The sequence below is a fragment of the Notechis scutatus genome, chromosome 2, assembly GCF_049901735.1.
Source record: "Notechis scutatus isolate UNSWTSFEM ecotype Mainland chromosome 2, rNotScu1.2, whole genome shotgun sequence".
NCBI lineage: Eukaryota > Metazoa > Chordata > Lepidosauria > Squamata > Elapidae > Notechis > Notechis scutatus.
The window spans coordinates 156,028,076-156,049,297 of NC_142010.1; the positions used below are offsets into that span (position 1 = coordinate 156,028,076).

The 21,222-nt window shown below is 43.4% G+C and overlaps 1 protein-coding gene across 1 annotated transcript in view; it reads left to right on the plus strand.

Moving 5' to 3' along the window:
- Positions 1-16,010, plus strand: part of ZSWIM4 (zinc finger SWIM-type containing 4) — a 35,093-nt gene extending 19,083 nt beyond the window's left edge. The window contains exons 3-14 of the mRNA XM_026681955.2: positions 3,161-3,517; positions 4,768-4,916; positions 5,586-5,736; positions 6,993-7,172; positions 7,889-8,203; positions 8,816-8,953; positions 9,314-9,568; positions 10,578-10,713; positions 11,069-11,226; positions 11,396-11,559; positions 12,613-12,694; positions 12,876-16,010. Coding sequence (XP_026537740.1) covers positions 3,161-3,517; positions 4,768-4,916; positions 5,586-5,736; positions 6,993-7,172; positions 7,889-8,203; positions 8,816-8,953; positions 9,314-9,568; positions 10,578-10,713; positions 11,069-11,226; positions 11,396-11,559; positions 12,613-12,694; positions 12,876-13,762 — 2,972 coding nt within the window. The 3' untranslated portion in view covers positions 13,763-16,010. The remainder of the gene's footprint in view (positions 1-3,160; positions 3,518-4,767; positions 4,917-5,585; positions 5,737-6,992; positions 7,173-7,888; positions 8,204-8,815; positions 8,954-9,313; positions 9,569-10,577; positions 10,714-11,068; positions 11,227-11,395; positions 11,560-12,612; positions 12,695-12,875) is intronic.
- The last annotated feature ends 5,212 nt before the right edge of the window (positions 16,011-21,222 follow it).

The window sequence follows — 21,222 nt, forward strand, 5'->3', positions numbered from 1 at the left end:
TATAATCTGGTATCCCCCTAACAGAGAAGTATAAAATGATCACTAAAGAGATCGAGCCAGGTACAAAAATGCGGCCAAAAGATTGAAATAATTTTTTAAATAAAATTGAATGTTTTAGAAATGTGATATTCAATTTTATGAAATAAGTATTTCCATCTTGTGTTTCATTTATTTATTTGATTTGTCAATCGCTTACAAGATAATAGGTATAAGTATAAACTTAATTATGAATACATGAAATAGATACATATAAGAAAAATAAAAAGAAACAATAGGACAGGGACGGTAGGCACATTGGTGCGCTTATGCACGCCCCCTACAGACCTCTTAGGAAAGGGGTGAGGTCAATAGTAGACAGTCTAAGGTTAAAGTTTTTGGGGTTTGGGGAAGAAACCACAGAGTCAGGTAGAGTATTCCAGGCGTTGATCACTCTGTTGCTGAAGTCATATTTCCTGCAATCAAGTTTGGTGCAGTTTACCTTTAGTTTGTATCTATTGTGTGCTCTTGTATTGTTATGGTTGAAGCTGAAGATTCATTGACAGGTAAGACATTGCAATGTATGATTTTATATACTATACTTAGATCAGACCAAAGGTGGTGTAATTCTAGGTTTTCTAGGTCTAGAATTTCAAGTCTGGTGGCATAAGGTATTCTGCAACGAGTAGAGGAGTGGAGAACTCTTCTTGTGAAATATTTCTGGACTTTCTCGACTGTGCTAATATCAGATATGTAATGCGGGTTCCAGAGTGATGATCTGTATTCAAGTATTGGTCTAGCAAATGTTTGTATGCTCTAGTTAGTAGTGTAATGTTATCAGAGAAAAAGCTACGTAGGATTAGGTTAACAACTCTTAATGCCTTTTTGGCTATGTAGTTACAGTGGGCTCTAGCACTTAGATCATTAGAGATGAGTACTCCAAGGTCCTTGACAGAGTTTGGATCATCAACAAGGTCTTGACTATTCAGCTTGTATTTTATTTTATGTATGTTCATGTTCAGAACTCCACATTTCTGGTCTAAATTTATTAATTGCATTTGAGTTACTATTTTTTGCATTGTCTTCTTGTGTTATCTTTTTGCATCTTTATCTTTGCTTCCTTTGAATCATTGTTCTGTATGCTAGTTGGCTCCTCTTTGCACCTGCAAAGCTGGAATTATTTTTCTTTGAAAATGGGTGACTAGAACTGCACTCCTGATGAGCTGTTGTGAAAGCCATACAAAATATGAAAGCTTCCCAAAGCTTCCTGAAATTACTCCACCTTGGGTAACCAAGAGTGATATCTCCATACTTGGCAGCTACATGACACTGTTTGCTTATAGTCACAGTCATAGTTCTTTCTTCATTTATTATTTTCATATGACCAGTTCTTTGCTAATCGTTTAAAATGTAGTATTTCCAGAATATGTGGGTTTCTTCCCATTTCTTTCATTCTGCTTGATGAAATCATCCACTCCCCTTCCTTATCCTAAATCCAGAGGGAAAGAAAAACCTATAATTTCATGTTCTCTAGGTTTTATTATATTTCATCAATAAAATATTAGTCAAATAGGTCCCAAGACTGGTCCTTTGGGAACTCCTTTGGGGGACATACATCTTCAGCTGGACTTTTCTTGTACTGTATTATGCAGCGTCTTTGTTGCTATTTTAAGTTGTTTCTTATTCATGTTGACCTGATGTCTTTCTGATGTGATAGAAAACACGTACAGGTAAGTTAGTTGAGAACGTTGGAAGTTGAAGTTCAAGACATATTTTGAAACTTACATCGGAGACACATTTGGAAGGATAAACTAATGTACAAAAATTTTATTGGTCTAAATGACTCTATTCCTGAGCATATCCATCTTGAAAAAAGTATTATTCAGGAGAAGGGTTCAATCCTTTATAAACTCAAATAAGGTTAATAGAAATTGTAATGGCACATAATTTTGCATTTTAAGTGCAAGAATCTTTTAAGAATATGCTATCTTTGTATTTTAAAACAGAAGTAAATGTTCAAAGATCATTTACGTAAAGACCCCCAATACATGTCATGTTACCACACTAAACTTTTACATATTTTAGCACAACCTAAGCTATTTTAGCCATTGTGTCTATAATTGCCAATATTTAGAAATTTATCTATAATTACAAATATAGTAAATATGATCTCTGATATTTTCAGATCTATCCTATTGAGCCAATATGCCCCAACTTACTTGGAACATATAAGTACAACCGAATTTCTGTTTCTTCCTCCCAGTGTGTTGTATTATAATCTATTGTGCCTGGACTGTGCTGGAATGAAAGTAATTTTACAAAGCCTTGGATCTTTGTTTTTCATGTCCATCATGAGGGGGTCGGTTACACTTGACTACCTCACATGTTCCCTTCTCTATCTATAGTTATTCCAAATATAGCCAGTGATTCTCCTACTCCAGAGGTGCGGGCAAGGTTTACCTGGGTGTAGGTCCAGATCAAGTAGTTAATGTGAGTCACCCCTATCAAGCTGGCAGTACTAGCTGAGGATCCTTTCTTGGAAATGACACAGCAGAGTTGGGGGAGGTGTGGCCTTGTGCCCAACTGGTTTGGTGAGGGTGCCCACTTTCATCACATATGACTCACCTGCTTGGTCAGTGCAATCCAGCAGCCCCTCCTATGGCCCTATTCTGCAGCCGCTGCCTCCACCCCTGTTATTTCGGTCCCTTCAAGAAGTACTGGGTTTGGAGACACATTGGAGAGGAGCTCTGAAAAAGCTTCCGGTTTGGGAGGGGTATGATTTCATCTTCACGCAAAAGCTCACATCTACCGTGGATAACCCGCTGGATTGGCAATACTGTCTCAGTAAGACTTGTATTATGATTGAGCTATTTCCAAAACACTCTGAGTCCCTTGTGGGTCATATTCCTGGTCAGTCTTTCAGTTTCTGTTCACTGCAGAGTTGGTGCTAATGCTTCTGTGAATGATGCTCCCAGCGTGGGCAATAGGCTTTTGGGTTATTGCTTCAAGGTTCTAAGATTTGACATCCTAACTACACCTCAGAATCCAATTCATCCAGGCCCACTTTTCTAGTAAAAGTAATTATGCTGCTGTTCTTTTCACGTGAACCTTCTAGGTTTGTTTGGACTTTTGCTCCAAGTTGTAGGCTCACTGCTGGTGTTTGTCTTCCTTTCTGAATGTACAGGTTTCCACCTGAGTGGTATTGTGACAGAACCACCCGGCCCCAGTGAGCCAGAGCACAGTTATCATGTCTCCATCAGTTTTGACCGCTGCAAAATCACATCGGTTAGCTGTGCCTGTGACAACCGGGACATCTTCTATTGTGCTCACGTGGTGGCTCTGTCCTTGCATCGCATCCGGCATGCCCACCAGGTGGAGCTGCGCCTGCCTATCTCAGAGACATTGTCCCAAATGAACCGGGATCAGCTACAGAAGTTTGTGCAGTACCTGATCAGCGCCCACCACACAGAGGTGCTGCCGACAGCTCAAAGGCTTGCTGACGAGATACTGCTGCTGGGCTCTGAGATCAACCGAGTGCATGGTATGAAGTTGGGCTGGCCTTGGATCCTGGGGAGAGGCAGGGAATGGCTGTAGTTTGGGGCTCTAGCAGCCAGCCTTGGTTATTTGCATGAAAGACTGCATGAAAAAACAGAGGAAGAAACTGAGAACTCATTGCCAGGCTTCCTAAATGACAAATGAAAAAAGCCCCAAGTCTCATTCATAATTCCAATCAATCCTAGTCAAAACTGGCTGGGAATTCCAGAATGTGTCTAGATCTCAGTATGCTGGGAGGACACCAGGTTGCAGAAGCAATAAACAACGGGCAAAGTGTCTTAGTTATAAACAGAAACAAATATTTCATTGTATAATAAGACCATACTGCCATTAGTAGAATAGTGGGATACAAAATCAGCATGCATCACATTCTAGTACCATCAAGTCATTAATCAGATGTCCATTGAAAAAGGTATACAGGTAGCTTCTTATATGACTTCACTTATTAATTTATATTCTACCTTGATTATTTTTATAAACAACTCAAGGTAGCAAATGTATCTGACTGGCCTAAAGTTACCGAGCTGGCTTTCATGTCTAAGGTGGCACTAGAATTCACAGTCTCCTGGTTTGTAGCCTGGTGTCTAACCACTAAACCAAACTGACTCCAGTAGCTCTTATCATTCCCTCTTGGAGCTTTTATAAGTTCCTACTTTTTATGATAAGCAAATTTTACTCAACCGCACAAGTTGTGTATTTTTGATGATTCCATTTCACCCTTAATAAACTTCTTAAAATGCATATAACTGTGAGATAATCATGTATTGGTATTGCAAATACCTTCTCTTAATAATGAAAATTTAAAAATTGATTACTATGCGTCCCCTTCTCTGTGGAGGCATAATAATCATCCATTATTATTATGGAATAGTAATATATGTTCATCAGAACTCATGTGAACAAAATATATTTTTGTTATTTGTTACTGCTTGTCCTTTTTCAGGCTATTTTGCAAGTATAAAGACCATGCTGCTGTCTTAATCTTAGTAAATTGATTCTGTAAAACAGTAGTATCTTTTTGTCAATTTCCCACAGATGCCTGAAAAAAATGTGTACTTAATGAATAACGGATGCTAGAAGCATTTCTTCTTAATCATATTGAAACAATACTTGCTGTGTCTAATATCTAAGCAGAAATGAGGCCTCCTTAATTTCTACAAAAATACAATGCCCTCAAAAGGGAGTGTTAGAAGATCAGTAGTATGTAGATCTAATGCTTTGGCCCTCTCCTCCCAGGTGCTCCAGATCCCACAGCTGGTGCTGGCATTGAGGATGCAAACTGTTGGCACTTGGATGAGGAGCAGATCCAAGAACAAGTGAAGCAGCTACTGTCCAATGGGGGTTATTATGGAGCGAGCAAGCACCTTCAGTCCATGTTCAATAAGGTAAAAATTGACATTCATTTGTTACCCATCCCATCCCTCTTGCATTAGTGGAACTATGTCACTGTTCTTCTCCGCTATCATGGAGTAAACATCTTTGTGTCTTATTGTGGAGATAATACCACCCTGTCAATAGGAAGATATTTCCACTAGAAAAGCATTTGGGCAAATTGGGGCTTTTATCCTTCAGGAGTGATGGGGAAGTCCCAAGTTTGAGCTATGGTAGGGCTGCCTGTAGATGCTGGATTGAGGTGGCTTCCAGAATTGGGAGGAAGAGCCAGCCTGCATTAGGAAATGATCTGAAAGCTGTCCATATGCATATTACTAGGTGGTTTAAAATGTAAGGTTTTTAAATACTAAGGCATCTTAACATCCCAGAAAAGGGAAGTCAAGCTCCATTTGTAGATAGAAGATGACATTTCCACAGTGTTTCATCATGACTTTATGGTGGCCTTTTCCAATGTGCTTCCTTCAGATCTGTCGGATTATAATTCCAGTCACCTTTGGTAGCATGACTGTGTTTTCTGGAGATGCTAGGAACTTCACATCTGGAAGGCAGCAAATTGGGGGAAGTTGATTTGCCGTTTTGATAGGCCACAAAGTTTGGTTAGGGTTTTTTGGGGGGTGGGGTGTCCCTCTCCTCTCCTAATTGTCAATTCTGCCTTTCCCCAGGTGCGGGAAATGCTACGAATGCGAGATTCCAATGGGGCACGGATGCTCATCCTGATGACAGAGCAGTTTCTGCAGGATCCACGCCTGGCACTCTGGCGGCAGCAGGGAGCAGGCATGACTGACAAGTGCCGGCAACTCTGGGATGAACTTGGTAGGTGAAGGGCTTGCCCAAAAGAGTGGATGGCCAAGGCTTTTCATGACATTAGGTGAATTCGGTAAACTGATACAGAATTGAGATTCTTATTTTAAAATGCAAGTTTGCAGGAGAAGTTTGAAAATACAGAGCCTGAAGGCAAGAAAAGCTGGTTGCCGCTGAATAATGGTGTTTAATTCACCTGATACCCCGTGTTTTTCTTTTCTTGTTTTTTTTTAAAAGAATATGACTGATTCATTCTCCAATCCAGTTAAGCTTTCCAGTTGAAAAAAATCCTGCTTCTTCCTTCAGTTACTCAGTGGAAATAATTCCCGCTCCCTTAATTTTAGATTTGTGGGAAAGTTTCAGGGAGTGGCAGTAGGATGAGCTCTTGATCTGAAAAACAGCCATACCAGACAGGAAAACTGGAGAGAAAGGTCAAATTGGATAAATCTTCAGGAACAGTAACATGAGGGTGATGGTTTTCATCACATGATTATTAATGGTTGTCTTATCAAGTCTTAAAAAATAATCCATAGTAAAATGCAAGTTTTATAGCCATATTTTTTAAAAGCAAAATTGTATTCCAGTAGTTCTTATGCCATGAAACCCAAAGCCTATCTGCCTATATCATTATGTGGGATGGAGAAGAAAAAATATGTCATTTCATTTCTAGCTGTGCTAGATCTAAGCCATCATTCCATGGAGAGAATTTTGCCCTGTCCAAGAGGCTGAATTCAAAGTGTGTGTACAAGAGGGGGAGAGTGACACACACACACAGATTTTATATCTGCTTTTTCTCCAGGAATTAAAGGTGGCATATATATAATCCTCCCTCCTCCTATTTACCCATAATAATTCTATAAGAGAGACTGGGCTGAGTGAGAGTGGGTGGAGTCATCCATTGAGCCATTGGATCCAAGGCTGGACTTGATACCAGATTCGTCTGTCCTAATCCAACAGCTTAACCATTACACCACACTATTCTGTCTCTTTCTTTTTTGTTAGCTTCTTGCATCTTTGTTCTGATGACCAGCCTTCTGCGTCTTGCTGCAACTTGTTTGCTAAATAGTATGCTGCTACTTGTATATATGTTTTTCTTCCATGCTGGAGCTCCAGTATGGGCTCCCTTCCCCCACCCAGAAATCGGTCTGCTTAGTTTTCACACCACCGTTATTTCCTTAGACTTCAGTCAGACTGTAACTTTGACTCTGCATTTGACTTTGTGCCTATGCTCACATGAATATATGTTACTTCCCTTTTTGTTTTTTTAGGTGCGTTGTGGGTATGTGTGGTTCTGAGCCCACATTGTAAGCTGGAAGAGCGGGCAGTTTGGTTGCAGCTTCTTAAAAAGTGGAATAAACTAGACATTTGCCCATTGGAGGAGGGTAACTACTCCTGCGACAGTGTTGGAACCAACAGCAGCTTGTCATCTAATCCAAATCACAGCCCAGGTAGGAAGCCCACACTAGAGTTCCTAAGCGTTCAACACCAGCTCCAACACACTCAGTCGGTAGCTCAGTCAGGGACGTTCTCTGCAATAGGGAGATGAAGTTTAAAATGGCCTACCTTATAAGAATGTTGCCAGGATTCTTCATGTACGTAGAATGTTATACAGTTATTATCTAACCAGTAAACTTGAAGAAAGAGGAATTTTTAAAAAATGAATATTTTTCTGAGAGCCAGATTCCATAATTTTTTTTTTTTAATATTGAAAAATAAGTTTTAGTTTTTCTTTTCAAAGATTTACAAAATCAGATGAACTTGGGATATAGTTGTAATTATACAACCGCCCGGAGTTAATGAGAGTCGCGGGGCATATACATTTTAATAAGAATCTTTCTTATTTATTTCTTATTTAATAAGAGTTGCTTGACAGTGAGATGGGCAGCACATAAATTTAATTATCATTTATTTTTCTTTATTATATTCACACATTTATTAAAAGGTAATATCTATTAATTATACCTTTTATTTGCTTGTTTTTGCATGTGGGGGTGTTTGTGTATTTTTTTTTGTTTTTGTTTCTGTGCATGGTAAATTCTTATTTTTTTTTATTTTATTTCTACATATACGTATTTTAACACTGGACCAATGAATGAAGGTATTTGGGAAACTAAGATTCCATAGTTCTTCCAACCTCTGCTGTGACTGGTTTCTTCCTTGGCAGCTGCTGCTCGACAGACGGTCTTCGGGCGTGCGATCAAGGCTGCTGAGCTTCGCTGGGGGGATTGCCACCTGCAGAAGATCTTGAGCAGTGACTGCTACGGAGTCTCTTTGAAGAGCGGTGGTGACAAGCTGGGCTTTGATCCCCAAGGCCATCCACTCTGGCTGGGCGATGCCTTCCCCATGGCCTGCGCGCGGGTTGATGCCTTGCGCTCCCACGGCTACCCCCGCGAGGCCTTGCGCCTGGCAGTGGCCGTGGTCAATGCCATGCGCTTGCAGCGACGTCATCAACTGGACAGCTACAAGCAGCAGAAGAAAGGCAAGACTGGCAGGCAAAGGAGAAGGGTTGGGGGGGTGGGTGGGTGGGTAGGGAGGTCAGTTTGACAGCATCTCCGGGGAAAGGGTTTTGGAACCTGGGGAATCCCAAAGCTACCCCTGGGCACATGTGGGTATCTCATTCCAAGGTCAGGCTTCAAAGGAGAGCACAGGGGATGTATAGGCATGCCTTATTTAGGTAGAAAAGAAATATACCGGGAAGAAAGAGTGGCTCCTCATAGTTCAGAGTAATGGGTTTTTCTACTTTAGCTTCATACTTTATTCCTCTAGTGATCATGGATGCGTTCATGTGTTGTGGGGGGCATTTCCCATTGGATTTCCAGTGCAGAGAATTGTTTTCAGATGCCAGAACTGGAGCTGGTGAAGTCACAGCAGAGGTGGTACTCAGCAGGTTCTGACCAGTTCTGGAGAACTGGTAGCGGACATTTTGAGTAGTTCGGAGAACTGATAAATACCACCTCTGACTGGAGATTTTACAGTATCCTTCCCCTGCCACGCCCACCAAGCCGGTAGTAAAAATTTTTGAATCCCAACACTGAGTCACAGGATGTGGATTGACTTCTAAAGAATCATTTCCCTCTTGTTTCCTCCTCAGAGCTCCTGCACAAAGGCACAACCAGCATTACCAACTTGGAAGGATGGGTTGGGCACCCTCTGGACCCCATCGGTTGTCTCTGTCGTACCTTTCTGGAGGCCTGTCGCATGGATGATGAGGGGCTTGTTTTGTTTCCAGGTATTGTGTTTGTGGGGGGAACAAGGAGACCAAGTGTGGGGTTGGAATGGCCAATCCTTCCCTACAGCTGTGCTCCGTTTATATCACAGTCCTAGCCTATACATGCCACTCAGATTTGCAGAGACCACAATTGTTTCCTTATTAAGGACTGCTTTCACTTGTGGGAAATGATTCAGAGCTTACTGGAGTGAGGGAAGGTGATTGTTGTGTGGAAAAGTGTCATTGTGCATACTGAGGTGCATCTGTGCAGGAACCTCTTGAATAAGTTCTGGTTTCAGGGAAGAGGATGGGAAACTGTGGATCTATTGCTATTGGTTTCCTGTTCTCCGCTCAACTGTCCTCTCTGTTGTCCCCCTCCAGATTCTCCAGCAGAGCCCAAGAAGGCCCTCTATCAGCATATCCCGGTGCCCTCGAGTCCTGGCGAGTCGTATTATATGCTGGCCCTGGAGGTGGCCCTGCTGGGGTTGGGGCAGCAGCGGTCCATGCCAGATGGCCTTTATGCACAAGATAAGGTGGTGCGCAGTGAGGAGCAATTAATTGGACTTCTAGATGAGATGGAGCTGGACGAGCGGCTGGTTCCTGTGCTCCGCAAGCAAGTGGCCTTGTTGTTGGATGGTTAGTGAAGTAGGCCGAGGCCCTGTTGCTCATGTATTCTGGAGATGCTTGTCTCTAAAGCAGGGTGTCAAACATGATTTCATTGAGGGCTGCATTGAGGGTTGTGTTTGACCTCAGGGGGCCGGGGCAAGTGTGACCAGCTCGACATCACTCGTGTCGGGGGCGCCTGTGGTGGCCTGAGTACTCTGCCAGAGAAAACGGACTCCCGAGCTCCGTTTCTGGCTGCGACAGCCTCCTGCAACCCTCTGCCAGTGAAAACGGAGCTGGCGAGGGCCGTGCGTGGCCCTCGCCAGCTCCATTTTTGTTGGCAGAGGCACCGCAGGCCAGTCCTTCACTATTTCCAGGGCAGCCCCACCGGCCAGATCTAAGCACCCTGTGGTCCGGATCCGGCCCCTGGGCCTTGAATTTGACACCCCTGCTCTAAAGACAGGAATGGAGGCACTGTGGGAAAAAGAAGAGTTCTTTCTTTTTCAAAGGAACTTTTCAAAGGAACTGGATAAAATGACTCAGTAAATAAGTTTCCAGAGGTGTGATCCACTTGCAGACAACTTGAGAATGTTCTGAAATGGACACACAATTGCTCCTAGCTCACTAGGGAAAGCATGTTACTGATCTTAAAATGGCAAGCTGCACTTGTATTAAACTTCTGCCTGCAGAGCCTGAACCTGGACCTGGTTACTGCAGGGAGATATAAATGATGTCAGTGGGCCAGGGCCAGATTTTGAAAAGCTGGCAGAAAGAAGAGTTTGGTAATTGAGGGTGTGTTGGCTTCTTCCAGGAACCTTCTGCACGGATGGGCTTCTGGGATGCTTTTTCTGTTGGGGTGGGTATATTCACAGAAGGATGGGGAATATTGGTAGGTCACAACTCATGTCAACAGGTTTATCATCTGCTTAAGGAACTACTCCTCACTTTACCAGCTTCCTGTTCTCCTATGGCGCAGGTTGAATGCTTTGAGTTGGGTAGTAGTACTGTCGCTGTTCATCATCTCCATGTCTGTTTCTCCTAGGAGGGCCCTTCAGTGGATTTGGCGAGGTGGTGTTCCGAGAGAGTGTTCCCATGCATACTTTTGCCCGTTACCTCTTCACTGCCATGCTGCCCTACGATCCCGAGTTGGCTTACCGTTTGGCATTGAGAGCCATGAGGTACTCATCTCCCCTCCTCTTCTCCTGCTGTGCTTTCCTTTTCTCTGCTTTCCTTGCGGCATACTTACCACTTTGCTATTCCTTCCCCCATGATATGCCTTAACTCCCCCAGACTGCTATTTCCAGCTTCTGCTTAATGTTGCAGATCGGAGCCCTAAAAGTCACGCTTTGCCTGGCAGACAATTTCTTCTGTAGGGCTGTAACCTGGGTCTGATTCCCTTTCCCTTCTCATTACCCGTTTTGTCCATGGATTTGCTTGGAGATTGTCTTAACTTTCTGAGGCCTGCTTATTCCATCTGTTGGTTGATTTCTAGAACAATGACAGCCTAACTTGTCTTTGTCCCATTCTGCACAGGCTTCCTGTATTGGAGACAGTGTTACCAGCCAATGACATCCTGCACCAGAATCCCCTGGACTCCATGATGGCCAATCGCTTCCCTCGCTGGTTTACTCTGGGCCACCTAGAGACTCGACAGTGTGAGCTAGCCTCAGCTATGCTTACAGCTGCTAAAGGTAGATCCAGTCCTGGAGGGGAGAGCAGAAGTCAGAGGTCTTAGGGGTCTCAGCTTCTTCCCTTCAGAAAGCAGGAAGGGCTTGTTCCTCAGAATAGCAAGTGGGGCCTGTCTTCAGCTCCAAGACAGGCGTCTCTCATACTGTGGACTTTTATTTCGACTTCCTGCAGGTGACCCCAACTGGCTGCGCATGGTCCTGGGCTCCATCCAGCAGAACATACATTCACCGGCCTTGCTGTTCAAACTGGCCCAGGATGCCTGCAAGACGGCCACGCCAGCCAACACTCCTCCAGATACCACTTTGCTTAATATCTCTCTGGAGCTTGGCCTGCAGGTGAGGGTCCATCTGAGCAAATTATGCCTCTGATTCTTTGGGAAGGGCTCCCCAGGGCTACTTTGGTGTTGTCTGAGGAAGATGATAGATCAAAACACCCGGAGGACACATTTGGGGACAGCTGCAACAGAGGATCTGTAACAAAATCCTAATCTGTAAATGTTAGAACCATTTTTGATCTGACATGGTTCAGTAATAGATTCCATCTGATGTAGCAATATATCACCCTCCCAAACGCATGCAATAAACTAGGGTACGATCTTCTAGCTAGTTTTCCTGTTCGTGCCTTTTTGAAATAAATGGGAAGAGAATTTTGAGGTGGGCTAACTCTGTGCCTCTTAAGGTCTTCGTCCTTAATGGCTTCTGGCCTCTGCCTTATGATAAGGAATGGTTATTGGAAAGAATCCCTGGTAGTTGGCTTTTTGCTGTGTTTTTCCTGGGAAATTCCAGTTCTTCTGTGTTGATGTACTTGCTTGGCACTCAGATGAAGCACAGTGTTTCAGCGTGTCTTCCTCTTGGGAGCAGACATACCACGTTTTACCAGGCAATGTGTGACATAGCAACTTATTCATTCATACCTCCTTCCAGATTACACCTTAGAGCAGTGTTTTTCAATCTTGGCAGCTTGAAGATGTAAAGTCGGGGTGTCCAACCGTGGCAACTTTAAGACTTGTGGACTTCAACTCCCAGAATTCCTCAGCCAGCTTTGCTGGCTGAGGAATTCTGGGAGTTGAAGTCCACAAGTCTTAAAGTTGCCACGGTTGGACACCCCTGATGTAAAGAGTTCAGCTCCCTCCCGGCATCAGCATCCCCCCTCCCCCCGGTCACCCACAAGCTGGCTGGGGAATTCTGGGAATGAACTCCACATATATCTGATAACTGCCAAGGTTGAGAAATGCCAAGGAAGTTGTTTTACCTGAGAGCCACCCATGGACGCAGATGCTGGGTTTCCTAAGCAGAGCAAACTGTTCGGACTCAGTGCAGAAGTGACTGCATGATGAGGAGCTCCTGATGTGCGTATCATTTTACCCATTTCCACTGTTTCTCCTCTAGGTGATGCGCATGACACTCAACACCATGACCTGGCGACGTAGGGAAATGGTTCGCTGGTTGGTCAGCTGTGCTACTGAGATAGGTGAGTAAAAGGGACTACTGGGTGCATGCTCCCTCTAGATTGTTCTAAGGTCTCCCAGAGTTTAGGATGGGTCTGGCTTTTCTCCTGCTTGCCTCCACGGGAATTCCACGCTGGTTTTGGGATTTCCCTTTGGTGATTTTGTGGCTAACCCCAGTTTCCGCCCCACTTTCCCTGCTCTTAGGAGTCCAGGCCCTGATGAATATTATGCAGAATTGGTACACGCTCTTCACACCGATCGAGGCTACAACTATTGTGGCGGTGACCGGGACCACACACGCCACGCTGCTGAGACTGAGCCTGAGTACAGGGCAACGGGATGAGCTGTGCAGTTGTGCCCGGACACTGGCGTTGCAGTGTGCCATGAAGGACCCGCAAAACTGTGCCTTGCCAGCCCTGACGCTATGTGAGAAGAACCACGCAGCCTTCGAGGCAGCCTACCAGATTGTGCTAGATTCCGCAGCCTCAGCTGGCATGGGCCACTCCCACCTGTTCACCATAGCCCGGTATATGGAGCACCGTGGGCTGCCTGTTCGTGCCTACAAGCTGGCTACCCTGGCCTTCTCACACCTCAACATTGCTTTCAACCAGGACACCCACCCAGCGCTCAACGATGTCCTGTGGGCCTGCTCCCTTAGCCAGTCCCTGGGGAAGAACGAGTTGGCCGCCATCGTCCCACTTGTCATCAAGAGCGTGCAGTGTGCCCCCATGCTCTCCGACATCTTGCACCGTTGGAGTCTTCCTCCCCCAGGTCTTCCTTCAATGGGTGGAGGGCGCCGTGGGGCAGCCAGCACGGGTACTGGTGGGAAGCTCTTTGCCATGGACAAGGCCCCACTCTGCCAGCTGCTGGAGGCCGCCATGGCTGCTTATATCAGCACCACCCATTCACGCCTCACCCACATCAGTCCACGGCACTATGGTGAATTCATTGAGTTCTTGGGGAAAGCCCGTGAAACTTTCCTGATGGCACACGAAGGGCACCTACGCTTTAGCCAGTTCCTTGACAACCTCAAACAAACTTACAAGGGCAAGAAGAAACTTATGTTGCTTGTACGGGAACGGTTTGGCTAGGGGGCGCTTTGGAGAAAACATGCTTTGACTAAGGGGGAGCAATCAGAGGGACATTTCTCCCCCTTGATCAGAAGCACTTTGGTTTGGAGGGTGGAAGGGCAGAAAGGTCAGTTTTCCTTGGGGCACAAGTGTTCTGAACCTGTGGCCAGGCAGAGCCTGAGATTGCTGCCTACATTCAGGAACTCTTTGCCTGTGAGTCCTCTCCTCCACCCCCCCCACCCCCCGAAGGAGACCTGAGCGGACATGGCTGGGCTCCAGGTAGGAGCCTCAGAAGTGGGGTGGGGTCTGTGTCTCTGGTGCTGGGCACAGACTCTTGTGAGAAGGTCTCTCTAGTTCTTTCACTGGCCCTGTCAGTAGTGCAGGAAGGATCTGAGCCTGAACTTGTCATAAGATTGCCGATTTCAGTATTAACTTGTAGGGAGGTAGGAATAATTCCCCACCTTGGTCGTTGAAGGCTCTGGACTTAGTATGGTCTTGCAAATGGTGGGCACGAAAGACCCGTGAAATTTCACAGCTGCTGCTCTGATCTTATATTTCAAATGGCAGTAATTGGTGGAGGTTTGACTTAGGTGTGCCAATTAGAGGGAGATAGTTAGGATCATACCTCCTGTTTTCTAGTTAAAATTCCAAAAGCTTTCTCTATTCTCTCTTTTTTTCTCTATGGTCCCACACCTCTGTGCACCTGAAGGAACAACCTCCGCTTGTTTAGAAGAAACGGGGGGCCTAGAATACCTTTACAGAGCTGGGATGTTACCTAAGGCCCCGTTGCCTTTTTGCACCCCTAGCATTCGAGCGGCTGGTACAAAAATCCCTCATGTCTAAGAATTCCTAGACTAGTGAGCTGATGTTATTTCCTGCTGGGAAAATCTGCAGCTGAGTTAACATCAGGCTGCTTGCACAAATGGGATACATTCTAAAGGTTTGCCTGGTTGGATTCTACAACAGAGGTAGATTGACTAAACGTGCTCAGCCGGGGACTTTTCTTGTTTTTCATGGAATGGTAGCTTTGGGCGCGACCAGAAGAGCACCAGTCTTCAGCATGAACTCGATTGCATATTACATTCCTCCCCTTCCTCCAGACCGTCATTTTTACCCCCATAGTGGTAACCATGACCTATCACCCCAGAGGAGTGACTCGGGTCGCTCACTTTTCTGCTCTGATTGTACAGACAGAGACCATTCCGCCCTCCCAAATGATGTCAGACATATCTCCTGAACACTCTTGCACCCTCTCACAAATCTGTCAGTATTTCAGCTTTCTCTCAACTGTGCTCAGGGGTCACAGACTGGCTCCAGACCCTGGCTTGCACTGGGGGGGGGGGCGGGACGGACCCAGGACATTCAATGGGGCTAGTGTCCTATTCTGTAGCTGTCCCTCTTTAGCTTTGATTCCAGTTAATGCCCCTCAGACTCCTACAACTGAAGGATTCCTATTCTGTCTTCTTCTCCAGCAACCTGTTCCTCTGGAGTTGCTGATAGATAGGCAGTTCATACCTCAAAACCTCTCCCTTCTTTTGGGCCAAGAAAGTGGGACATGAGACATTTTGCCACTCTGAGTAACTCTACCAGGCAGTCCAAGAAGTGCGTCTTCTCCATTCCTTGGAAGTGCTGAGGATTTTGTAGTTGCATCTTTTGGATCGTTACCTGCGTATGGGCATCCTTGAAATGTTGCCGCGTTAGGCAACTGGTTGGGCTGCCGAGGCAGTTGGCCCGCCTCTCCACGTTCCCCGTGGAGTGGAGGGGGTGGAGGGTGGGGGACTTCTAAATGGCCACTCGCAGGGTGCTCCATTCTTCCACAGACATCCTGCTCCAAAATCCCACTTGTTTTCTGCTGGATAAAACCTACTCAGGAACAAACCACAACAAACTCATGCTACTAATTAGATTATTGTGAAGACAAGATTATGTTTAAAAAGTTAATATATATATAACTATATATATATATATATATATATCTTATATGAAGAGGCAAGGGGTCCAGGCGGCTCTCCTTTCTGTGCGCGTGGGGCTGTGTCCTGTGCTCAGCACCTCTCAGTCCTTAGTGTTGGTGGAGATGTTGGTGTATTGCACAGCTCCACTTTGGAGCCAGCTAGTCAGTTAGTTGAAAAAGAGGGTGGGGTGGGGAGGTTATTTCTTTGTTTTTCTGTATTAAAAAAAAATCCTGTAATTTTGTAATTTTTTTCTATTTATTGAATCATTTATTGTATTATTTTGTAAAGGTTTAACATAAACGGCAACTTTTTTTTTTCCCTTTTGGCTTCTCTTTTGGACATACAGGGTGGTCTTTGTTTCTGTTTTTTTCCTTTTCAGAGGGCACACAGGAAAGTCTGCTCATCTTAAGTCAGCCCCATGTGTCATTTCGTCAGCCTGGCAAATGGGCAGAAAAAACACAGGCTGGATATACACTCATGGGGTTATGCAATAATGCTTGATTGAAAATCCAAGATTAAGCAGTATGTATTTGAGATAAAGTAGTTCTTTTTCTTCCGAGACAAATATCTAAACACACATGCAGCCTTTTCTTCTTAATGGTACTGCGGATTTAATGTGGAACCACTGGAACAGAATAAGTTTTAATAACGTATTTAATAATTGCTATTATGTTCATTGCCATGATTATAGAGGGGGGGACGGGACCTGCCTTTGAGGCTCCTGGGCAGCAGCAAGGACAGTGGTACCCCGCAGAAGGCCACTGTCATTTTTGTTTGTCACAATGGCTCTGAAAACATTGGTTCAGCTTGTTGAAAAAATTAGAAGGTCCATCAGATTGTTTCCAATCGCCATCCAGGAAGCCCATCTGGGACAGGTCCACATAGGAGAAACCAAGTAGAAGCTACGTTGCCAAGGGTCTCTTACAGCTACCCTGTCGGTTGGATCATGGGTTAGTTGTACCATGATGTCTTCTCTGTTAAGTCTCCCCACCAGACCTGGCATAGACTGGTTTCATCAGCTAAACAACTGCCTACCTCAAAGATTTTTGGCTTCTTAGGAAATGGGTTGGGATGAGGTCTCTGTCAATTCTGCAACAATGTCCTGAAACTATAAACTCTTTGTTTCTAATAATAATCTTGAGTGAAACTCAACAATTCAAGTTTGGGTATTTACTTCCAAGTTACATGGTCCTTAGTCACAGTGGTATAGCAGGTAATGATGAGCACCCAGGTTTAATTATTAGGTGGACCAGGAGCTGCTTGGGCAGAGAAAACAAGCAGTTGGACAAGAATGAATCAGCTATTTTAAATTAATTAAAACATTACTTTAAAATCATTTTAATTGGTTTTTAGGATGCTTCAAAGGCTGCCTAAATGCATTGGTACTAGCTAATAATAATAATTTCCTAAACAGTAATGCCTGTACATTTTTATGCGATAACTGCTCTACCCCATATACTTTCAACTGGAAAAAAAAATCAATTTACTATTTTAAATCAAAGAAAAAATTTCCCCAGAATATGATCCAACCACAATAAAAATAAGCAAAAACTAGAAACGGTTAAAATTAAATGAAAACAGTGGTGTCAATATGCAATAGGATATTGTATTCATGGTCACAGTAAAATCAACACTTAAACCTATAAATCTGGTATCTCTGCCATCTAACTTTATGAGTAAGATTTGTAATTAAACAGTCCTGCCATCTAGTTTTACTAACTATCATTTTCAACTTCTCACAACTGCTTCTGTGGATTGGCTTGTTTTATTTATTAAAATGCAGATCTTAAACTAAAAAAAAAAAAATAGAGCTGGAGTGAGAATGGGGAAGAGAATTCCACTATCAAACCAAAAAGTTCCCAAAGAAATTCAGTCAATAATATTTGGGCTTGTGCTGTTCCCTTGCCATTGCTAAGAATATTCAAACGTCTTGTTTTGTGAATTGACATTCAACTTTAGTTGCTTTCAGGTAGAAGACTAACCTTTTCCATCTATTCTGCAACTCTTCCTTTTTCTCTCAACAGATTTTTTTTAGCTTTTGAAAGAGACAAGAGTAGAAGAGTTGAAAATTAAAGTTGATATGGATTACTTTCTAGTAAGACTTATTTAACGCAATAATCTTGTCTCTTCCATGGTGTTATTAGAAGTCTTCACCTTCCCCGGCCTGGCCCATTTAGCACCATATTAATCATTTCTCAGTCTTTTGGTTAAGATTCTGGTCACCTTTTTGACTTGGCTTCGTCCGCTCTTAGTCTTAATGTGGGGGAAATGGAACAGTAGCGAAAGGCAATCTATAAAAGTGAGATGTTTAAATCAAGCAGATTTGCCTACATTTCTTGTTCCTTTTCTTGGATTTATCCACCAAAACTACCATCCCAACTTAGTTTACAAATGTTTATGGTTGTTTCTGGAAAACAGATTGAAGGAAAACAAGCCAATGTTTTGGTGTTTCCTTCCTTTGAACCAAATCTGTCAAGTATCTCTTAAGGCTGAACACTTAGAGTCTTAGATTAATGAATTCTTCAGTCTATGTTCTTCTCATATGTGCCATTGTCTCCAGCCCAAATGAAGTATCGGGTTTGCCAGCCTTCATGATTTAATGATGGTATTGTTTCTTAGTCCGCAAAGAAAGTGTTTGGGGCTGAAGGGCAGAGAGAAATTGTGTGTGCACTATACGGAAGATGAGTGAGCGCAGTATGTGAGACGATTATATTTACTGCAAATTTCTGATGCTTTGGGGCAGGGTTTTTCCAAATGGTGAACCTTAGAACTATGACGGGCTTCTGTGAGACACTAAAGATACAATTAAACATGTTCATTCAAGGTCAGCTAATTCCCTACATTTCTCTCTCTATCAGAGATTATATGTATGTATGTACAATATATATATATAAAACTAAAACAAATTTTGCAGCCTAAAAAACTTCAAAAATCCTTGCTTTAAGTTACATGACAAAAGTTGCTTTGGGCAAAACTGTATTGTAGAATCACCTTAGCTCATTCTCTGATCTTTGGTGTGGGGCTCACCTATTATTGCTGTCTGTTTATAAACTTCCTAGTGTTGCTTTTTCTTCCCCCCCCCCGAGATAACTTTGGTCAGACAGCACTACAGGTAGTCCTTGACTTATAACACTTTGTGTAGTGACCATTTGACTTTTTCAACAGCACTGAAAACTGACTCGTTTTTCATACTTATGACCATTGCAGTATTCCCATGGTCACATGATCGAAATTTGGGCACTTGGCAACTGACTCTTATTTATGATGGTTTCAGTGTCCTGGGGTCATGTGATCACTTTTTGTGATCTTCCGACAAGTAAAGTGAATGGGAAGCCAGATTCATTTAACAAGCCTGTTACTAACTCAATTGCAGTGATTAACTTAACAAATGGGGCAAGAAGGGCTGTACAATGGGGCAAGACTCACTTTAAAACTCTCATTTAGCAACATAATTTTTGTGCTCAATTGTGATCATAAACTGAAGACTACTTGGGTGTAGCTATTCCATTTTCTTTCAACTATGGAAGCCACAGTTAACAGTAAATAAAAACTTGATTTAAAAGCATCATTTTTGGAGAAGGTTACACATCTTAGATAATATTTACAACTGCTGTTAATATAATTCTTCCATGTTTTGGCAAGTGGCTTTGACCAATTGGCGCAGCTTAATCCAGTATCAATATATCTCTTTGAGCAGCCCCCCCCCTTTTTTTTTCCAAAAACAGACCTGGATAATTAAATTATTTTAAAGTTTAAAACAAAGAAAATAAAAATGGTACAGTTGACAAAACTCCCATTAAGTATGCCATATTGCACTGTCACTGTGACACAGAATATACAGGTTTTTTTGAGTGATGATGTGTATATAGGAAAGGTTATTGATGGTAGAGGAGCAAAATCAACAATGAATGCCCAGTCAACAGAAACTGACACACCCTCATGATGAAAATTAAATGCAACAACTTCCTGCAAGTTTCACTACATAGTTACTATTTTTGTGCCACTGTTTACAAGTTCAAGTATGACATCAATGAATAGGGCAAGTGCTGATGTTAGGACACCCTTTTACTCAGTACCTTGTCATACCTCCTATGGCAAAAGTAAAGGTATTCAACATTTCCTGTAGTCCCGCTTAAAAACCGGTTCTGTTTGTGGATTTTCTTTCCGTTCTTCCATGCAGCTGAATTTTCTTCATATTCACTGTTTATGTTTTATTTTGAATCTGCAAACCAGCTGCACATAGAATGAAAAGTAAGGGGATTAATACCGAGTTATGGAGAGGTTTGGTTCTATTCAGTTATGGAATCACTGAAAAAGCACAATTTGACTGGGGAGAGGTAGGGTGAAGGATATACCTGACTGCTCTTTAGAAGGTCCTGAAGATGAAACTCAAATACTTTGGCCACCTAATGAGAAGGAAGGACTCACTGGAGAAGAGCCTAATGCTGGGAACGGTCGAGGGCAAAAGAAGAAGGGGATGACAAAGAAGGAGGTGGCTGAATGGGGTCACTGAAGCAGTCGGTGTGAGCTTAAATGGACTCTGGAGGATGGTAGAGGACAGGAAGGCCTGGAGGAACGTTGTCCATGGGATCGCGATGGGTCGGACACAACTTTGCAACTAACAACAGAAACAATATATTTTGAGAGCTGGAAAAGTTGGTTGAAATCCCAAATTATTTCATCTTCTCCTGCGTAGTACATGCTTTTCCATTCCAAATTATATCTAATTTTTAAAAAACAAACACACCTTTTAGGCAAAACTTTTGTTCTCATGCTGTTTCTTTCTGAGATTTATAGCTAGCCAACTTCCTGGCACGGGTGCACCCATGCCAGGAAGTTGGTTAGGTATAAAGAAGTAAAGTCAGCAAGTGAGTCTGGATGCCATACACTTTTCTAGATACTCTGTGACACCACAGGTGACCCATGCCCTGATTGGCCAACTCAGGGTTGTGGTTCCATTTGGAAATGTTTGCATGGCTTTATCTTTCCCCAAAGGCAGCTCGGTTTGGATGATACATGCAATAATTCCCTGAACTTGGGGGGGAGGGGGGAGGAGGATTGTCCTGGTAAGATCAAGCCATGTAGAAAAGAAAAGCTATAGTTTCCCATCAGGATTTAAAAAAAAGATGGTATTTCTACAAGTTTACCTATTCCAATTGAAAACCTTCACACAATGTGGTCTGACAAATCTTCCCACAGGGAGCAAGATCAAGATTCCCCATGCTGACTACCAAATGATGTGGCTGTGGGGATCCTCTACAGCAGGGGTGTCCAACCTTGGCAACTTTAAGACTTGTGGACTTCAACTTCAGCTTTGCTGGCTGAGGAATTCTGGGAGTTGAAGTCCACAAGTCTTAAAGTTGCCAAGGTTGGACACCCCTGCTCTACAGGCTGTCCTTAATGCAGAAGCACAAGGCCACTCGGGAAATAGATTATTCAATTCCTTGCAACACCGCTGAAGAAGGCAGAGCATGGTTTTAGCAGATGTGTGAAAGAAAACGTCTTGGGTTCCGCTGAGCTGGAAATTCG